Consider the following 18016-nt stretch of genomic DNA (forward strand, 5'->3'; position numbering starts at 1 on the left):
GGGGTTAGGAGGGAGAGATAGATCAACCAATGGCAGCGTAGACTTGATGGGCCGAATGGCCGAATTCTGCTCCTATCACTTATGAACCATGGACTGTGCCTGTTTCAATCTTCCCTGAGTTGATGTCAGGGTGCGCCCTTTCACCATTAAGCATTTCAGATCTTGGCAAGCAGAAAATGTCTTATCGATATAGGAATTTAAAATATTAATAGTTCTTGCATCTCTGGGCACCATGTTAGAGGAAAGAAATTGTCAAGTTTGAAAGGGTTCAGAAAAGATTTACAAGGATGTTGCCAGGACTAGAGGGTGTGAGCTACAGGGAGAGGTTGAGCAGGCTGGGTCTCTATTCCATGGAGCGCAGGAGGATGAGGGGAGATCTTATAGAGGTGTACAAAATCATGAGAGGAATAGATCGGGTAGACGCACAGAGTCTCTTGCCCAGAGTAGGGGAATCGAGGACCATAGGACATATGTTCAAGGTGAAGGGAAAAAGATTGAATAGGAATCCGAGGGGTAGCTTTTTCACACAAAGGGTGGGGTGGGTGTGTGGAACGAGCTGCCGGAGGAGGTAGTTGAGGCTGGGATTATCCCAACGTTTAAGAAACAGTTAGACAGGTACATGGATAGGACGGGTTTGGAGGGATATGGACCAAACGCAGGCAGGTGGGACTAATGTAGCTGGGACATTGTTGGCCGGTGTGGGCAAGTTGGGCCGAAGGGCCTGTTTCCACACTGTATCACTCTATGACTCTGAGGAAGGACATTCTTGCTATTGAGGGAGTGCAGCGTAGGTTTACAAGGTTAATTCCCGGGATGGCGGGACTGTCATATGCTGAGAGAATGGAGCAGCTGGGCTTGTACACTCTGGAGTTTAGAAGGATGAGAGGGCATCTCATTGAAACATATAAGATTGTTCAGGGTTTGGACACACTAGAGGCAGGAAACATGTTCCTGATGTTGGGGGAGTCCAGAACCAGGGGCCACACAGTTTAAGAATAAGGAGTAAGCCATTTAGAACGGAGACGAGGAAACTATTTTTCTCACAGAGAGTGGTGAGTCTGTGGAATTCTCTGCCTCAGAGGGCGGTGGAGGCAGGTTCTCTGGATGCTTTCAAGAGAAAGCTAGATAGGGCTCTTAAAGATAGCGGAGTCAGGGGATATGGGGAGAAGGCAGGAACGGGGTACTGATTGGGGATGATCAGCCATGATCACATTGAATGGCGGTGCTGGCTCGAAGGGCCGAATGGCCTACTCCTGCACCTATTGCCTATTGTCTCTATCTCCTGTGCTGGAGAGATCGCTTCCTCTGCCCCACTGATGTGAAGAAAATATTCCAGAAGCTTCCATCCGCTATCTGGGACTTTGATTTTAAGGCCACTCGCACGCCTCCCCCTCCCCCTCCCCCCCCCCTCCCCCCTCCCCCTCCCCCTCCCCCTCCCCCTCCCCCTCCCCCCTCCCCCTCCCCCTCCCCCTCCCCCTCCCCCTCCCCCTCCCCCCCACTTCTCTCCTCTGCACCGTCACGCCCCATCACACACACACACACTCCCAGGGACAGGGTCAATCACAGGGTGAAGCTCCCTCCACACTGACCTGTCCCGTCACACTCTGTTGTATGTGTATTCTGCACGTGTGTGTGTGTTGTGAATGTGTGTTGTTTCCGTATCTTTGTGACTGAGACGAAAGTGTGTGTTGATAATTTGTGTGTTGTGTTCACCTGTTTTGTGTCTGTGAAATGTGTGTGTGATGATAATCTGTGTTTGAATCTTGGCATTGTGTGTGTGTGTGTGTGAATATTTGTGTGTGTTGTACTGTGTGTTGTGATATTGTGTGTGTCGACATAATATGTGTGTGTTGTAATATATGTGTGTGTTGTAATATGTGTGTGTGGTAATGTGTGTGTGTGTGTGTGGCAGTGCGTGTGTGGCAGTGCGTGTGTGTGTGGTAGTGTGTGTGTCTGTGTGTGTGTGGCAGTGCGTGTGTGTGTGGTAGTGTGTGTGTGGCAGTGCGTGTGTGTGTGTGTGTGTGGTGGTGTGTGTGGTAGTGTGTGTGTGTGTGGTAGTGTGTGTGTGTGTGTGGTGGGGTGTGTGTGGCAGTGTGTGTGTGTGTGTGTGTGGTAGTGTGTGTGGCAGTGCGTGTGTGTGTGTGGTGTGTGTGTGTGGCAGTGCGTGTGTGTGTGTGTGTGGCAGTGCGTGTGTGTGTGTGTGTGTGTGGCAGTGCGTGTGTGTGTGGCAGTGCGTGTGTGTGTGTGTGGCAGTGCGTGTGTGTCAGTGCGTGTGGCAGTGCGTGTGTGTGTGGAAGTGCGTGTGTGTGTGTGTGTGTGTGGCAGTGCGTGTGTGTGTGGCAGTGCGTGTGTGTGTGTGTGGCAGTGCGTGTGGCAGTGCGTGTGTGTGTGTGGTGTGTGTGTGGCAGTGCGTGTGTGTGTGTGTGTGGCAGTGCGTGTGTGTGTGTGGCAGTGCGTGTGTGTGTGGCAGTGCGTGTGTGTGTGTGGCAGTGCGTGTGTGTGTGTGTGGCAGTGCGTGTGGCAGTGCGTGTGTGTGGCAGTGTGTGTGTGTGTGTGTGTGGCAGTGCGTGTGTGTGTGTGTGTGGCAGTGCGTGTGGCAGTGCGTGTGTGTGTGTGTGGCAGTGCGTGTGTGTGTGGTGGTGTGTGTGTGTGGTAGTGTGTGTGTGTGTGGTAGTGTGTGAGGCAGTGCGTGTGTGTGTGGCAGTGTGTGTGTGTGTGGTGGTGCGTGTGTGTGTGGTGGTGTGTGTGTGGTGTGTGTGTGTGTGGTAGTGTGTGTGTCTGTGTGTGTGTGGCAGTGCGTGTGTGTGTGGTAGTGTGTGTGTGGCAGTGCGTGTGTGTGTGGTAGTGTGTGTGTGTGTGTGTGGCAGTGTGTGTGTGTGTGTGTGGCAGTGTGTGTGTGTGGCAGTGTGTGTGTGTGTGTGTGTGTGGTGGTGTGTGTGGTTGTGTGTGGTAGTGTGTGTGTGGCAGTGTGTGTGTGGTGTGTGTGTGTGTGGTAGTGTGTGGCAGTGCGTGTGTGTGTGGTAGTGTGCATGCATATGGTAATGTGTGTGTGTGTGGTAGTGTGCATGCATATGGTAGTGTGTGTGGTAGTGCGTGTGTGTGGTGGTGTGTACGTGGTAGTGCGTATGCATATGGTAGTGTGTGCGTGTATGGTGTGTGTGTGGCAGTGTGCGTGTGTGTGGTAGTGTGCGTGTGTGGTAGTGTGTGTGTGTGGTAGTATGCGTGCATGTGTGGTAGTGTGTATGGCAGTGTGTGTGGCAGTGTGTGTGTGTGTGTGGTAATATGTGTGTGTGTGTGTTAGTGTGTATGTGCTGTATTGTGTGGGTGCATGTATATTTTGAATGTGTGTGTATGTGTAAATGTGTCTACCTTTGAGGGGGCCTCATTGAATATCTGAGGAAGGATGTGCTGGCTCTGGAGAGGGTCCAGAGGAGGTTTATGGGAATGATCCCAGGAATGAGTGGGTTATCCTATGATGAGCGTCTGTCGGCACTGGGCCTGTACTCGCTGGAGTTTAGAAGGATGAGGGAGACCTCATTGAAACGTACAGAATAGCGAAAAGCCTGGATAGAGTGGATGTGGAGAGGTTGTTTCCACTAGTGGGAGAGTCCAGGACTAGAGGTCACAGCCTCAGAATCAAAGGACGTTATTTTAGGAAGGAGACCAGGAGGAATTTCTTTAGCCAGAGGGCGGTGAATCTGTGGAATTCTTTGCCACAGACGGCTGTGGAGGCCAAAGGTCAGTGGGTATTTTTAAGGCAGAAATACAATAGATAGATTCTTGATTAGAGAATGTGAAGAGGTGTCAGGGGTTACGGGGAGAAGGCAGGAGGGAGAGATAGATCAGCCATGATTGAATGGTGGAGTAGACTAGATGGGACGAATGGCCTAATGAATGGCTCCTATCAGTTATGGCCTAATGGCAGCAGGTACCGAGCGTGACCTCTGTCGTGTCCTCGGTGGCCCAGAGTCTGGCTGTGTGTGGGGGGGGAGAGTGTCGTGAGGTCTGGGTGAGGTTAGTCAAGGGGGGGGGGGGTGATGTAATGTGCAGCTGCCCATTCACTGATGGCTCTCTGGGGCGAGAGCGGGAGGGGAAAGCAAGCCGGCAGCATCTCCGCAGTTAAACACAGCCTGCAACGCACTGCCTGGCAGGGTGGGAGGGAGAGAGAGAGAGAGAGGGGTGTTCCATCACAGTGAGAGAGAGAGAGAGAGAGAGAGAGAGAGAGAGAGAGAGTCAGGTAGGGTGTGGGAGACTGGGGGGCAGGGAGAAGGAGGTATTCCATCACAGAGAGAGGGAGAGGGAGAGAGGTGCCGGAGAGGAGAAAGAGAGAGGGAAGGTGCTGAAGAGAGAGAGACTGAGAGAAAGCGAGAGAGAGACTGGGAGAAGCAGAGTGGGTGTTCCTTCACAGAGAGGAAGACCGTGTCAGAGAGAGGGACCAGGAGGAGAGAGGGACTGAGAAAGTGGGAGAGAGAGGTGTTCCATCACAGGGAGAGAGGGAAGGTACCGAAGAGGAGAGAGAGAGAGAGACTTTGGGGGAGAGAGAGACATACAGAGAGTGAGTGACTGGGAGAAGAGACAGAGAGAGTCTAAGAGAGACAGAGAGAGAAACTGGCTGATGAGGTGAGAGAGAGAGACGAGAAAAAGGACGAGAAAGAAGATAGATGGAGTGAGACGAATTGAAAGGAGAGTGAAAATGCAGAGATAGGGAGAGCGAGAGAGGAGGTGAGAGGGAGATGGAGACAGGGAAGTGAGGGACGCAGTGGGAAGAATCTAGAGGGAGAGACAGAGAGAGGCTGCGGGGAGAGAGAGAGAGACGAGGGACAGAGAGAAGGGGAGGGGGCAGTGAGAGGGATAGAGGGGGGCAAGTGAGGGATTTAGAGGGGGAAGGGAGTGAGATTGAGTGTAGTCGACAGGGATTGAGGGACAAGTGAGAGGGTTTTATAGGGGCCCTGAGTGAGACGGAGAGGTTGAGAAGGGGCAAGTGAGAAGAATTGAGGGGGTTAGTGAGTGAAGGGGTATCGAGGCGTGGGGGGAGTGAGAGGGGGAGGTGCTGGGTCCAGGACTGAGTGGGCAGTGGGGACCATGTAGACCGGCACAGTGGGGGGGACAGTAAGTGAGCAGAAACAACCCCCTCACCCCACATCCCCCCGGCCCCCCCTCCCCCCGCCCGACCCCCCTCCCTCTCGCACCATGTTCCGCCCCCCACCCCCCCACGTGGACATCCCCCGCAACCTGAGCTACATCTCGGGCCTGTACGAGAAGGCCTACCGGGAGGGGGGGGAGTCCCGCGGGCGCTCGGCGGCCCCCGCCTCGCCGAGGGAGCGGCGCAAGCGGCGGGCGAGCTCGCTGCCGGCGGGGGTGGGCCGGGCCGGCCCGGGCGAGGAGGACGGGGGGGCCCGCGGGAGGGGGAGGGGGGCCGCCGGGAGGGGCCGCAGCCGGAGCCCCGACACCAGGAAGCGGGTGAGGTTCGCCGACTCGCTGGGACTGGAGCTGGCGGCCGTGAGGCGCTTCAACCGCTGGCAGCCCCCTCGTGCGCCCTCGCTCGCCCAGGCGCGGGATCGAATACAGGCCCAGGCCCAGGCTCAGCTGCAGGCCCAGGCACAGGCTCAACTACAGGCCCAGGCTCAACTACAGGCCCGAGCACAGGCTCAACTGCAGGCCCAGGCACGGGATCAACTGCAGGCCCAGGCACGGGATCAACTACAGGCCCAGGCTTTGACTCAACGCAACGCCGGACTAGGCCCCAGACCAGGCCCTTGGCTGGAGATGGAGATGGGCGGCAAGGTGAGGGGGAGAGGAGGTGAGAAGGAATGGGGGAGAGGGAGGGAGGGGGATAATGGTTAGGGGCAGTGGGTGGGAGGGAGTGGGGGGGGGGGGGGGAAGGCTGGGAGCAAAAGGGTCGGTGAGGGGTGGGAAAGGGAAAATGAGGGGGGAGAGGAAAGGGGTGGATGGAGGGGAGGGAAGGGGATGAAAGAGCCTCAAGATTAAATGAGCTCTGCGCTTCCCTCCACAGACGCCGCCTGGCCCGCTGAGTGCTTGAGTGATTTTGTGTTTTAGTTTCAGATTTCCAGCCTCTAGTTTTTTTTTAAATTTGCACATGTGTGTGTGTGTGTGTGTGTGTGTGTAGCCCCACTATTATTTACTTTAGGGATTCGGCACGGAAACAGGCCCTTCGGCCCGCCGAGTCCACGCCATCCATCGATCACCCGTTCACAGTAGTTCGATGTGATCCCACTTACTCGTCCACTCTCCTACGCACATAGGGACAATCTTACAGAGGCCAAATTAACCCAGAAACCCACATTTGCCTCACAGCGACAGAGTCCTGGGTTCGATCCTGACCGCGGGTGCTGTCTGTGCGTGTGGAGTTTGTACGTTCTCCCTGTGACCGCATTTCTTTCCTCCTGGTGCTCCGGTTTTCTCAAAGATGTGGGTTAACTGGCCTCTGTATATATATATGTTTCTTAAATGCCCCTAGTGTGCAGGGAGTGGATGAAAAAGTGGGATAACACAGAACTAGTGTGGACGGGTCGATGTGGACTCGGTGGGCCGAAGGGCCTGTTTCCCTGCTGTATTTCCAAACTAAATAACCAGCTGGTCCCTGCCTTTATTATTAAGTTGAGGAGTTGGGGAAGCCCGTTTGCATTTTGTTGAGGGAATGCTGCAGCCGTCTTGATGTGTGAGTGGTAACGTTGATGGTTTTGTCAAGGGAAGGTGGCAGCCATTTTGATGTGCACAGTGGCCATCCTTTAATGGAAATACAGCAGCCATTTTGATGTATGTGGTGACAGTGACCATTTTGTTGAAGGAAGGTGGTGGTCTTTTTAATACGTGTGGTGACAGTGACCATTTTGCGAGGAAGTTAAGGCAGTTATTTTGATGGTATACGGTGATGTTCAGAGAGAGTGGCAGCCATTTTGATATGTGCCGTGACAGCAGCCATTATGAGAAGGAAAGATGGCAGCCATTTTGACGTGTACGGTGATGGTGGTTATTTTGTGCCGAGAATGTGGCAGCCATTCTGATATGTGCCGTGACAGCAGCCATTATGAGAAGGAAAGATGGCAGCCATTTTGAGACGGAAAGATAGCGTCCATTTTGCTGTGCACGGTGATGGTGGCTATTTGCTTCATTGACAGCACTGGCCATTGTGAAGTTGTGAAGTGGTGAATGGTTATTTTGTTGAGGGAAGACGGCGACCATTTTGATGTGTTCGTGGTGACTGTGGCCATTTTGTTGAGGGAACATGGCGACCATTAAGATGTGTGCGCGGTGCAGTTGGCCATTTGGTTGAAGGGTCGGTGGCCATTTTCATGTGTGCGCAGTGAAGGTGGCCATTTGGGGTGTCAGGACTTTTTATGAAGAAAGACTGGATAGACTCGGCTTGTACTCGCTAGAATTTAGAAGATTGAGGGGGGATCTTATAGAAACTTACAAAATTCTTAAAGGGTTGGACAGGCTAGATGCAGGAAGATTGTTCCCGATGTTGGGGAAGTCCAGGACAAGGGGTCACAGTTTAAGGATAAGGGGGAAATATTTTAGGACCGAGATGAGAAAAACATTTTTCACACAGAGAGTGGTGAATCTGTGGAATTCTCTGCCACAGAAGGTAGTTGAGGCCAGTTCATTGGCCATATTTAAGAGGGAGTTAGATGTGGCCCTTGTGGCTAAAGGGATCAGGGGGTATGGAGAGAAGGCAGGTACAGGATACTGAGTTGGATGATCAGCCATGATCATATTGAATGGTGGTGCAGGCTCGAAGGGCCGAATGGCCTACTCCTGCACCTATTTTCTATGTTTCTATGTGCGCAGTGAAGGTGGCCATTTTAGTTGAGCAAAGATGGTGGCCATTTTGATCTGTGCGCGATGACTGGCCATTTGGGTGAGGGAAGACGGCAGCCATTTTGACAGGTACGCAGTGATTAGTTTAGTTTAGTTTAGAGATACAGCAGGGAAACAGGCCCTTCGGCCCACCGAATCCGCACCGTCCTACGATCCTCGCACATTAACACTACCCTACACACTAGGGACAATTTTACATTTACACCAAGCAATTAACCTACAAACCTGTACGTCTTTGGAATATGGGAGGAAACCGAAGATCTCGGAGAAAACCCACGCAGGTCACGGGGAGAATGTACAAACTGCGTACAGACAACACCTGTAGTCAGGATCAAACCCGGGTTTGTGGTGCAGTAAGGCAGTATCTCTACCACTGTGCCACCGTGCCTGGTGGCGGCCATTTTGTTGAGGGAAGGCGGTGGCTATTCTGATGTGTGCGCGGTGGTGGCGGCCATTTTGGGTATTGTTAAAGCAGAGATTGACGGGTTGTTGATTAGTAAGGGCCGTCAAAGCTCACAGGAAGAAGGCAGGAGAATGGGGTAGTGAGAGAAAGATAGATCAGCCACGATCGAATGGCGGAGTAGACTTGATGGGCCGAATGGCCTAGTTTAGCTCCTATGTCTTGTAGGAGGTGCCACAGGACTGGCCCAGCTGGAGAGGGTTGTGGAAATATGAAGCAAAAAAACGCTCTGAAGCACTTAGCCGCGCGTTAATGTTTCCGTTCCGGAAAGGCAGTGTTTTAGCTGAAACAGTACCTCTGCTGCAGTCCCTGTAGAGAGGCTGAGACTACTCCCTCCCTCCACGCTCTCTGAAAGGTGTCTCAGAATTATAGTCGGGCAGTGTGGAAACAGGCCCTTCAGCCCATCATGTTCAGGCTGACTAAGATGCCCCATCTAAAAAAATCTACCTGGGATTGGCCCATCTCCCTCTAAACCTTTCCCATCCTTGTACCTTTGGATTTACAGTGTGGAAACAGGCCCTTCGGCCCACTGAGTCTGTGCTAACCAGCGATCACCCTGTACACTAGCACTATCCCACACACACTAAGGACAATTTACAACTTGCAGAAACCAATTAGCCTGCAAACCTCGACGTCTTTGGAGTGTGGGAGGAAACCGGAGCGCCCGGAGAAAACCCACGCAGGTCACGGGGAGAACGTACAAACTCCGTACAGACAGCACCCGCGGTCAGGATCGAACCCGGGTCTCTGGAGCTGTAACCGCAGTAAGGCAGCAACTCTGTCGCTGCGCCACCATGCCGAAACAGGCCCTTCAGCCCATCGTGTTCATGTTGACTAAGATACCCTTAAAAAAAAAATCCCATTTACCCACAGTTGACCTTGAGTGCTGCCTGTACAGAGTTTGCACGTTCTCCCTGTGACCTGCGTGGGTTTTCTCCTGGTGCTCTGGTTCCGTCCCACACTCCAAACATGTAGAGTTTTTGTAGGTTAATTGGCTTTGGTGAATTATCCCGAGTGTGCAGGACAGAATTAGTGCGCTGTGTGATCGATGGTCGGCACAGATTCGATGGGCCGAAGGGCCTGTTTCCACACTGTATCTCCAAACGTGACATAGAAACACAGAAGGATAGGTACAGGAGTAGGCCGTTCGGCCCTTCGAGCCAGCGCCGCCATTCAATATGATCATGGCTGATCATCTAAAATCAGTGCCCCGTTCCTGCTTTTTCCCCATATCCCTTGACTCTGCTATCTTGAAAACATCCAGTGAATTGGCCTCCACTGCCTTCTGTGGCAGGGAATTCCACAGATTCATAACTCTCTAGGTGAAGAAATTTTTCCTCATCTTAGTCCTAAACAACCTACCCCTTATTCTTAAATAAATGAAACTCCTGGTTCTGGACTACCCTTAACATCGGAACCATTTTTTTCCTGCATTTAGCCTATCCAATCCTTTAAGAATGTAATATGTTTCTATAAGATCCCCACTCATCCTCCAGTGAATATAAGCCTGGTCGACCCATTCTTTCAACATATGTCAGTCCCACCATCCCAGGAATTAACCTACGCTGCACTCCCTCAATAGCAAGAATGGCCTTCCTCAAATTAGGAGACCAAAACTGCACACAATACTCCAGGTGCAGTCTCACCAAGGCCCTGTACAACTGCAGTAGGACCTCCTAAACTTAAATCCTCTCGCAATGAAGACCAACGTACCATTAGCTTTCTTCACTGCCTGCTGTACCTGCATGCTTACTTTCAGTGACTGATGTACAAGCACGCCCAGGTCTCGTTGCACCTCCCCTTTTCCTGTTCTTGCCACCAAAGTGGATAACTTCACATTTATCCACATTATACTGCATCTGCCATGCATCTGCCCACTCACCCAACCTATCCAAGTCACCCTGCAGCCTCATAGCATCCTCTTCGCAGCTCACACTGCCACCCAGCTTTGTGTCATCTGCAAACTTGGAGATCTTACATTTAATTCCCTGGTCTAAATCGTTAATATATATTGTAAATAACTAGGGTCCCAGCACCGAGCCTTGCGGCACCCCACTAGTCACTGCCTGCCATTCTGAAAAGGACCCATTAATTCCTACTCTTTGCTTCCTGCCTGCCAACCAGTTCTCTATCCATGTCAATACCATACCCCCCAATACCATGTGGATACAATCTATGTCCTGTAGCTCTAGTCCCCGCCTCTCTTCTCCAGCTTTCACTCCCCGACTGCAATCAGTGAGGAAGGGTCCCGACCCGAAACGTCGCCTATGCCTCCTGTCCTCAAGAGATGCTGCCTATTCTGGCAAAAGTTATGGGGAGAAGGAAGGGGAATGGGATTGAGAGGGAAGAGAGAGCTAGATCAAGCTTTTCCCTTTGAGAATAGGGAAGGTTCAAACAAGAGGACATGACTTCAGAATTAAGGGACAGAAGTTTAGGGTAACATGAGGGGGAACCTCTTTACTCAGAGAGTGGTAGCGGTGTGGAATGAGCTTCCAGTGGAAGTGGTGGCGGCAGGTTCGTTGGTATTGTTTAAACATAAATTGGATAGGCATATGGATGAGAAGGGAATGGAGGGTTATGGTATGAGTGCAGGCAGGTGGGACTAAGGGAAAAAAGTTGTTCGGCACGGACTTGTAGGGCCGAGATGGCCTGTTTCCATGCTGTAATTGTTATATGGTTAGATAGGGCTCTTAAAGATAGTGGAGTCAGGGGAGAAGGCAGGATTGGGGATGATCAGCCATGATCACATTGAATGGCGGTGCTGGATCAAAGGGCCGAATGGCCTACTCCTGCCCCTATTGTCTGTAAGATGGATCAGCCATGATTGCAAGGCAGAGTAGACTCGATGGGCTGAATGGCCTATTTCTGCTCCTACGACTTATCTACACCTTATCTTTCATAAGTCTGAAGAAGGAGTTCGGCCCGAAACGTTGCCTATTTCCTTCGCTCCATAGATGCTGCTGCACCCGCTGAGTTTCTCCAGCATTTTTGTCTACCTTCGATTTTCCAGCATCTGCAGTTCCTTCTTAAACACTTATCTACACCTATTCTTCTTATCTCTTGCCTTTCTTCTCATCGTCTACCTTTTAAATAAAACCCCCTAGCGTTTGTTTGTCCTTCCGATCCTCTTTGCCAGGATTCCCCTCCCTCTACAATCAGTCTCGAGCAGGGTCTCGACACGAAAGATCACTCCAGAGATGCTGCCCGACACACTGAGTCACTCCAGCACTTTGTGTCCTTTTGTGTATTAAGCAGCATCTGCACTTTGATGACTTATGAACTGATCCGCTGAGTTATAGAGTGATAGTGTGGAAACAGGCCCTTCGGCCCAACTTGCCCACACCGGCCAACGTGCCCCATCTACACTAGTCCCACCTGCCTGCGTTTGGCCCATATCCCTCCAAACCTGCCCTATCCATGCACCTGTCTAAATGTTTCTTAAACGTTGCGATAGTCCCAGCCTCAACTACCTCCTCCTTCAGTACACCAACCACCCTCTATGTGAAACAGCTGCCCCTCAGGTTCCGATTAAATCTTCCCCTCCCCCTCACCATAAACCTATATCAATAGACAATAGGTGCAGGAGTAGAGGCAATTCGGCCCTTCGAGCCAGCACCGCCATTCAATGTGATCATGGCTGATCATCCCCAATCAGTACCCCGTTCCTGCCTTCTCCCCATATCCCCTGACTCCGCTATCTTTAAGAGCCCTATCTAGCTCTCTCTTGAAAGCATCCAGAGAACCGGCCTCCACCGCCCTCTGAGGCAGAGAATTCCACAGACTCACCACAACTCTGTGAGAAAAAGTGTCTCCTCGTCTCTGTTCTAAATGGCTTACTCCTTATTCTTAAATTCTTATATCCTCTGGTCCTCGATTCCCCTACTCTGGGCAAGAGACTCTGTGCGTCTACCTGATCTATTCCTCTCATGATTTTACACACTGCTATAAGATCACCCCTCATCCTCCTGCGCTCCAAGGAATAAAGTCCTTGCTCAACCTCTCTTTATTGGTCAGCCCCTCCTCCTAAATCCATGTACCTGTCCAAATGCAGTTTAATGCTGATAAGTGTGAGGTGCTACATCTTGGCAGGACAAATCAAAATAGGACGTACATGGTAAATGGTAGGGAATTGAAGAATGCAGGTGAACAGAGGGATCTGGGAATAACTGTGCACAGTTCCCTGAAAGTGGAATCTCATGTAGATAGGGTGGTAAAGAAGGCTTTTGGTGTGCTGGCCTTTATAAATCAGAGCATTGAGTATAGAAGTTGGGATGTAATGTTAAAATTGTACAAGGCATTGGTGAGGCCAATTCTGGAGTATGGGGTACAATTTTGGTCGCCTAATTATAGGAAGGATGTCAACAAAATAGAGAGAGTACAGAGGAGATTTACTAGAATGTTGCCTGGGTTTCAGCAACTAAGTTACAGAGAAAGGTTGAACAAGTTAGGGCTTTATTCTTTGGAGCGCAGAAGGTTAAGGGGGGACTTGATAGAGGTCTTTAAAATGATGAGAGGGATAGACAGAGTTGACGTGGATAAGCTTTTCCCACTGAGAGTAGGGAAGATTCAAACAAGGGGACATGACTTGAGAATTAAGGGACAGAAGTTTAGGGGTAACATGAGGGGGAACTTCTTTACTCAGAGAGTGGTGGCTGTGTGGAATGAGCTTCCAGTGAAGGTGGTGGAGGCAGGTTCGTTTTTATCATTTAAAAATAAATTGGATAGTTATATGGACGGGAAAGGAATGGAGGGCTATGGTCTGAGCGCAGGTAGATGGGACTAGGGGAGAATACGTGTTCGGCACGGACTAGAAGAGTCGAGATGGCCTGTTTCCGTGCTGTAATTGTTATATGGTTAAATGTTGCGATAGTACCTGCCTCAGCTACCTCCTCCGGCAGCTCGTAGTTGAGGCAGCTCCTCATTCGACTCCATCCAAGGGCCCCGACAGTCCTTTCAGGTGAAGCAGAGGTTCACTTGCCACACTGACCTTTCTGTCCTGGGCCTCCTCCATTGTCAGAGTGAGGCCCAGCGCAGATTGGAGGAACAGCATCTCATATTCCGCTTGGGCAGCTTACACCCCAGCGGTGTGAACATTGACTTCTCCAACTTCAAGTAACCCTTGCTTTCCCTCTCTCCTTGAACTATGTCCCCTTTGATCCCTCGTTTTCACACCTTACCATTCCATATCTCTAAGGTAGACAAAAATGCTGGAGAAACTCAGCGGGTGAGGCAGCATCTATGGAGCGAAGGACATAGGTGACGTTTCGGGTCGAGACCCTTCTTCAGACTGATGTGGTGGTGTGGGGGGGCGTGGGCTGTGGGAGAGCTGGGAAGGGGAGGGGAAGGAGGGAGAAAGCAGGGACTACCTGAAATTGGAGGTCAATGTTCATACCCCTGGGGTGTAAACTACCCAAGTGAAATATGAGGTGCTGCTCCTCCAATTTGCGGTGGGACTCACTCTGGCCATGGAGGAGGCCCAGGACAGAAAGGTCAGATTCGGGATGGGAGGGGGAGTCGAAGTGCTGGGCCACCGGGAGATCAGGTTGGATATTGTGAACCGAGCGGAGGTGTTGGGCGAAGCGATCGCCAAGCCTACGCTTGGTCTCACCGATGTAGAGCAGTTGACACCTAGAGCAGCGGATGCAATAGATGAGGTTGGAGGAGGTGCAGGTGAACCTCTGCCTCACCTGGAAAGACTGCTTGGGTCCTTGGATGGAGTCTTCCATATCTCTATATCTTCCTCTCCCCTGACTCTGTCTGAAGAAGGGTCTCGACCCGAAATGTCCCCCACTCCCTACTCTCCAGAGACGCTGCCTGTCACGCTGAGTTACTCCAGCATTTTTTGTCTATCTTCGATGTAAACCAGCATCTGCAGTTCCCTCCTACAGGTTATCACAACATCTACATTGCTGTCGAAGCTTTTAAAATAAATCTCAGTCATATTTCCACCAGAGAAGCGAAGGAAATGAGGAGAGTGCAGGATATGCTAGATCTATTAATATTTAAAAACCCCAGATCGATCGGCTTTTTATTTCTTGCCAAGAAATATTTTCATAGGACCTGGAGCCAAACAAATGATGAAAGAGGCTGGATCTTCACAAATGCTCCTGGATCTCAATGGCCCTCACTTCTCGGTCCCTGTGAATCTCCACCCCCCTCGGAGTGTGTGGGTGAGGGGCAGAATCGAGGGGAGTTGATGGAAATGCGGTGAGAATGAAACGGGATCAGTGTTCATGGGTTTGGTGTTCATGGTCAACATGCACTCTGCGGGCCGAAGGGCCTTTCCCTGCTGCATCACTCAGTCAACAGTGGGATTGATGTGTCTTTTGATGTAAACGGATAGCAGGGAGGTTGCGGGCCGAATGGCCTGGTTCTGACTACCCCTCTCCCAAGGGCCCTGTGCATCGGGGTAGCAGGATGGTTGTGGCCCGAACGGCCTGGTTCTGACTCCCACCCCCCCTCTCTCCCCAGAGCCCAGTGCAGTAGGGTTGATATAAGGGGTTAGCAGAGAGAGTGGGCCGAAGGGCCTGGTTCTGACCCTATCTCCCTGGGCCTCCATGCAGCAGGGTTGGTGTAATTTTGATAGTTTGATTAATTCTGCTGGCGGGAGGGCTAGCAGGGAGTTTACGGGCTAAAGGGCCTGATTCTGACTCCTTCTCTCCCCAGGGCTCTGCAGTGGGGTTGATGTAAGGGGCTAGCAGAGAGAATGTGGGCCGAAGGGCCTGATTCTGACTCCTTCTCTCCCAAGGGCTCCGTGCAGTGGGGTGGATGTAAGGGGCTAGCAGAGAGAATGTGGGCCAAAGGGCCTGGTTCTGACTCCTTCTCTCGCGAGGGTTCCGTGAAGTGGGGTTGATGTAAGGGGCTAGCAGTGAGGTTGTGGGCTGAAGGGCCTGGTTCTGACTCCTCTCCCCAGGGCTCTATGCAGTGGGGTTGATGTAAGGGGCTAGCAGTGAGGTTGTGGGCTGAAGGGCCTGATTCTGGCTCCCCCTTTCCCAGCGCTCTGGGGTTGATGTAAGGGGCTAGCAGTGAGGTTGTGGGCTGAAGGGCCTGGATCTGACCCCCACTCTCCCCAGGGCTCTGTGCAGTGGGGTTGATGTAAGGGGCTAGCAGAGAGAATGTGGGCTGAAGGGCCTGATTCTGACTCCCCCTTTCCCAGGGCTCTGGGGTTGATGTAAGGGGCTAGCAGTGAGGTTGTGGGCTGAAGGGCCTGGTTCTGACTCCTCTCCCCAGGGCTCTGTGCAGTGGGGTTGATGTAAGGGGCTAGCAGTGAGGTTGTGGGCTGAAGGGCCAGGATCTGACCCCCACTCTCCCCAGGGCTCCGTGCAGTGGGGTTGATGTAAGGGGCTAGCAGTGAGGTTGTGGGCTGAAGGGCCTGGTTCTGACCCCCCCTCTCCCTCTCTCTCGGCAGGACTCGGTGCAGCATCCGTGGAGGCTGGAGCCGGCGTTTGCCAACCCACTGGGGCAGCCGGGCTTTGCCGAGCGTCTACGCCGGGACAAGGTTTGCCTGGAGGGGCTGTCGGTGGAGGGGGACCGTGTGCGGGGCACGGTGCGGGTGCTGAACCTGGCCTTCACCAAGGAGGTGTGGGTGCGGCACTCGTCCGACAGCTGGCGTTCCCACGCCGACACGCCGGCCCGGTTCATCCCCGGCTCCACCGACCGGCACACCGACCGCTTCGCCTTCGAGCTGCCGCCGCCGCTCCCCCGGGCCGGGACCGGCGCGCTCCAGCTCGCTCTCCGATTCACCGCCGGAGCTCACAGCTACTGGGACAACAACGGCGGCACTAACTACCGGCTACGGGCAGTGGGATCGACAGCTCCCCCGGTGCCCGCACCCCCACCCGCACCCTCCCCACCCCCCGAACACTGGGGGGCCAGCTGGATACACTTCATATGACACCCACCCCCCACCCTGGGGACCAACCCAGCGACTCCTCCCCTCAGCACCTCGAGTGGGTGAGGATCGGGTGTCACCCAGTGGGTGAGGATCGAGTGTCACCCAGTGGGTGAGGATCGGGTGTCACCCAGCGGGTGAGGATCGAGTGTCACCCAGCGGGTGAGGATCGGGTGTCACCCAGCGGGTGAGGATCGGGTGTCACCCAGTGGGTGAGGATCGGGTGTCACCCGGTGGGTGAGGATCGGGTGTCACCCGGCGGGTGAGGATCGGGTGTCACCCAGTGGGTGAGGATCGGGTGTCACCCAGTGGGTGAGGATCGGGTGTCACCCAGTGGGTGAGGATCGGGTGTCACCCAGTGGGTGAGGATCGGGTGTCACCCGGTGGGTGAGGCGATGGGACGAGGCTCACTCAGTGGATGGCGGGTTTTGGTCAAGTGTCACCTAAGGGGGAGGGGTTGGGATCCAGGGTCGCCCAGTAGGTGAGGGGTTAGGGTTGTGTCACCCAGTTGGGACTGGTGTCTGGTCAGCATGCACTCTGTGGGCCGAAGGGCCTGTTTCCCTGCTATATCACTCAATCAACAGTGGGATTGATGTGTCTTTTGATGTAAACGGATAGCAGGGAGGCTGTGGGCCGAATGGCTGGTTCTGACTACCTCTCTCCCCAGGGCCCTGTGCATCGGGGTAGCAGGGTAGTTGTGGCCTGAATGGCCTGGTTCAGACTCCCTCTCTCCCAGGGCCCAGTGCAGTGGGGTTGATGTAAGGGGATAGCAGAGAGAGTGGGCCGAAGGGCCTGGTTCTGACCCTATCTCCCTGGGTGGGGGTTCAGATTGCAGCCTCTCCCAATGGGTGAGGTAATAGGTCAATGCTGACCCAGTGGGTGAGGGAGGGGCCAGCTGCATACACTTCATGTGATAGGAGCAGAATTAGTCCATTCAACCCATCCAGTCTACTCCGCCATTCAATCACGGCCGATCTATCTCTCCCTCCTAACCCCATTCTCCTGCCTTCTCCACATAACCTCTGACACCCGCACTAATCAGGAATCTATCTATCTCTGCCTTAAATACATCCACTGACTTGTGGCCTCCACAGCCGTCTGTGGCAAAGAATTCCACAGATTCACCGCTTAAAGAAATTCCTCCTCATCTCCTTCCTAAAGGAACGTCCTTTAATTCTGAGGCTGTGCCCTCCAGTCCTAGACTCTCCCACTAGTGGAAACATCCTCTCCACGTCCACTCTATCCTGGCCTTTCACTATTCGAGGGAACCTGAGTGGGGGAATGGTCTGGAGAGAGAGGGGGTGGGTGGGGGGAAGTGGAGAGAGAGGTTTGGAGGCATGGTGGAGGAGAGGGGACTCCAGGGGTGGAAGTGAGTGGGGGAACAGAGGTCCAGGGTGAGAGGGGGACACGAGGGGGGAGATCCAGAGGTGGGGTGGGGTGGGGGGGTTGGAGAGTTCCCAAGGGCAGGGGAGACCAGAAGGATCCCCCAGACCACCCACCCCTTTGGACAGCAGCATCTCCTGAATCTCCCACCCTTCCTCCCCACCTCTCCATCCACACCCCCAGATTCCGGAGTCAGGAACCACATGGGAACAGAAGGAGCGGGAGGCCTGGAACCTTTCACCCAACGCAAAACACAAAGTGCTGGAGGAACTCTGTGGGTCGGGCAGCCTCCATGGAGGGAATTCATCGTATTACCATGGCGTTATCTGTCCCTATCCTAAACGTCAAGGATTACAGAGCCTCGTGTACAAGTGCTCTTTGACATAAAGACTAACTCGCCCCACAATCTACAGACAAGAGAAGCCGGCTTCGGACTCGTT

The 18016-nt window shown here is 53.1% G+C and overlaps 1 protein-coding gene across 1 annotated transcript; it reads left to right on the plus strand.

The window, feature by feature from the left end:
* Positions 1–5028: 5028 nt before the first annotated feature.
* LOC116970283 (protein phosphatase 1 regulatory subunit 3E-like) lies at positions 5029–17111 on the plus strand. The gene is made up of 2 exons (XM_033016958.1): positions 5029–5784; positions 15711–17111. Exons 1-2 carry the CDS (start codon positions 5191–5193, stop codon positions 16194–16196), a joined length of 1080 nt encoding a protein of 359 aa, XP_032872849.1. The 5' UTR covers positions 5029–5190; the 3' UTR covers positions 16197–17111.
* The last annotated feature ends 905 nt before the right edge of the window (positions 17112–18016 follow it).

The sequence above is a fragment of the Amblyraja radiata genome, unplaced genomic scaffold, assembly GCF_010909765.2.
Source record: "Amblyraja radiata isolate CabotCenter1 unplaced genomic scaffold, sAmbRad1.1.pri scaffold_700_ctg1, whole genome shotgun sequence".
In the NCBI taxonomy this organism is placed as follows: domain Eukaryota; kingdom Metazoa; phylum Chordata; class Chondrichthyes; order Rajiformes; family Rajidae; genus Amblyraja; species Amblyraja radiata.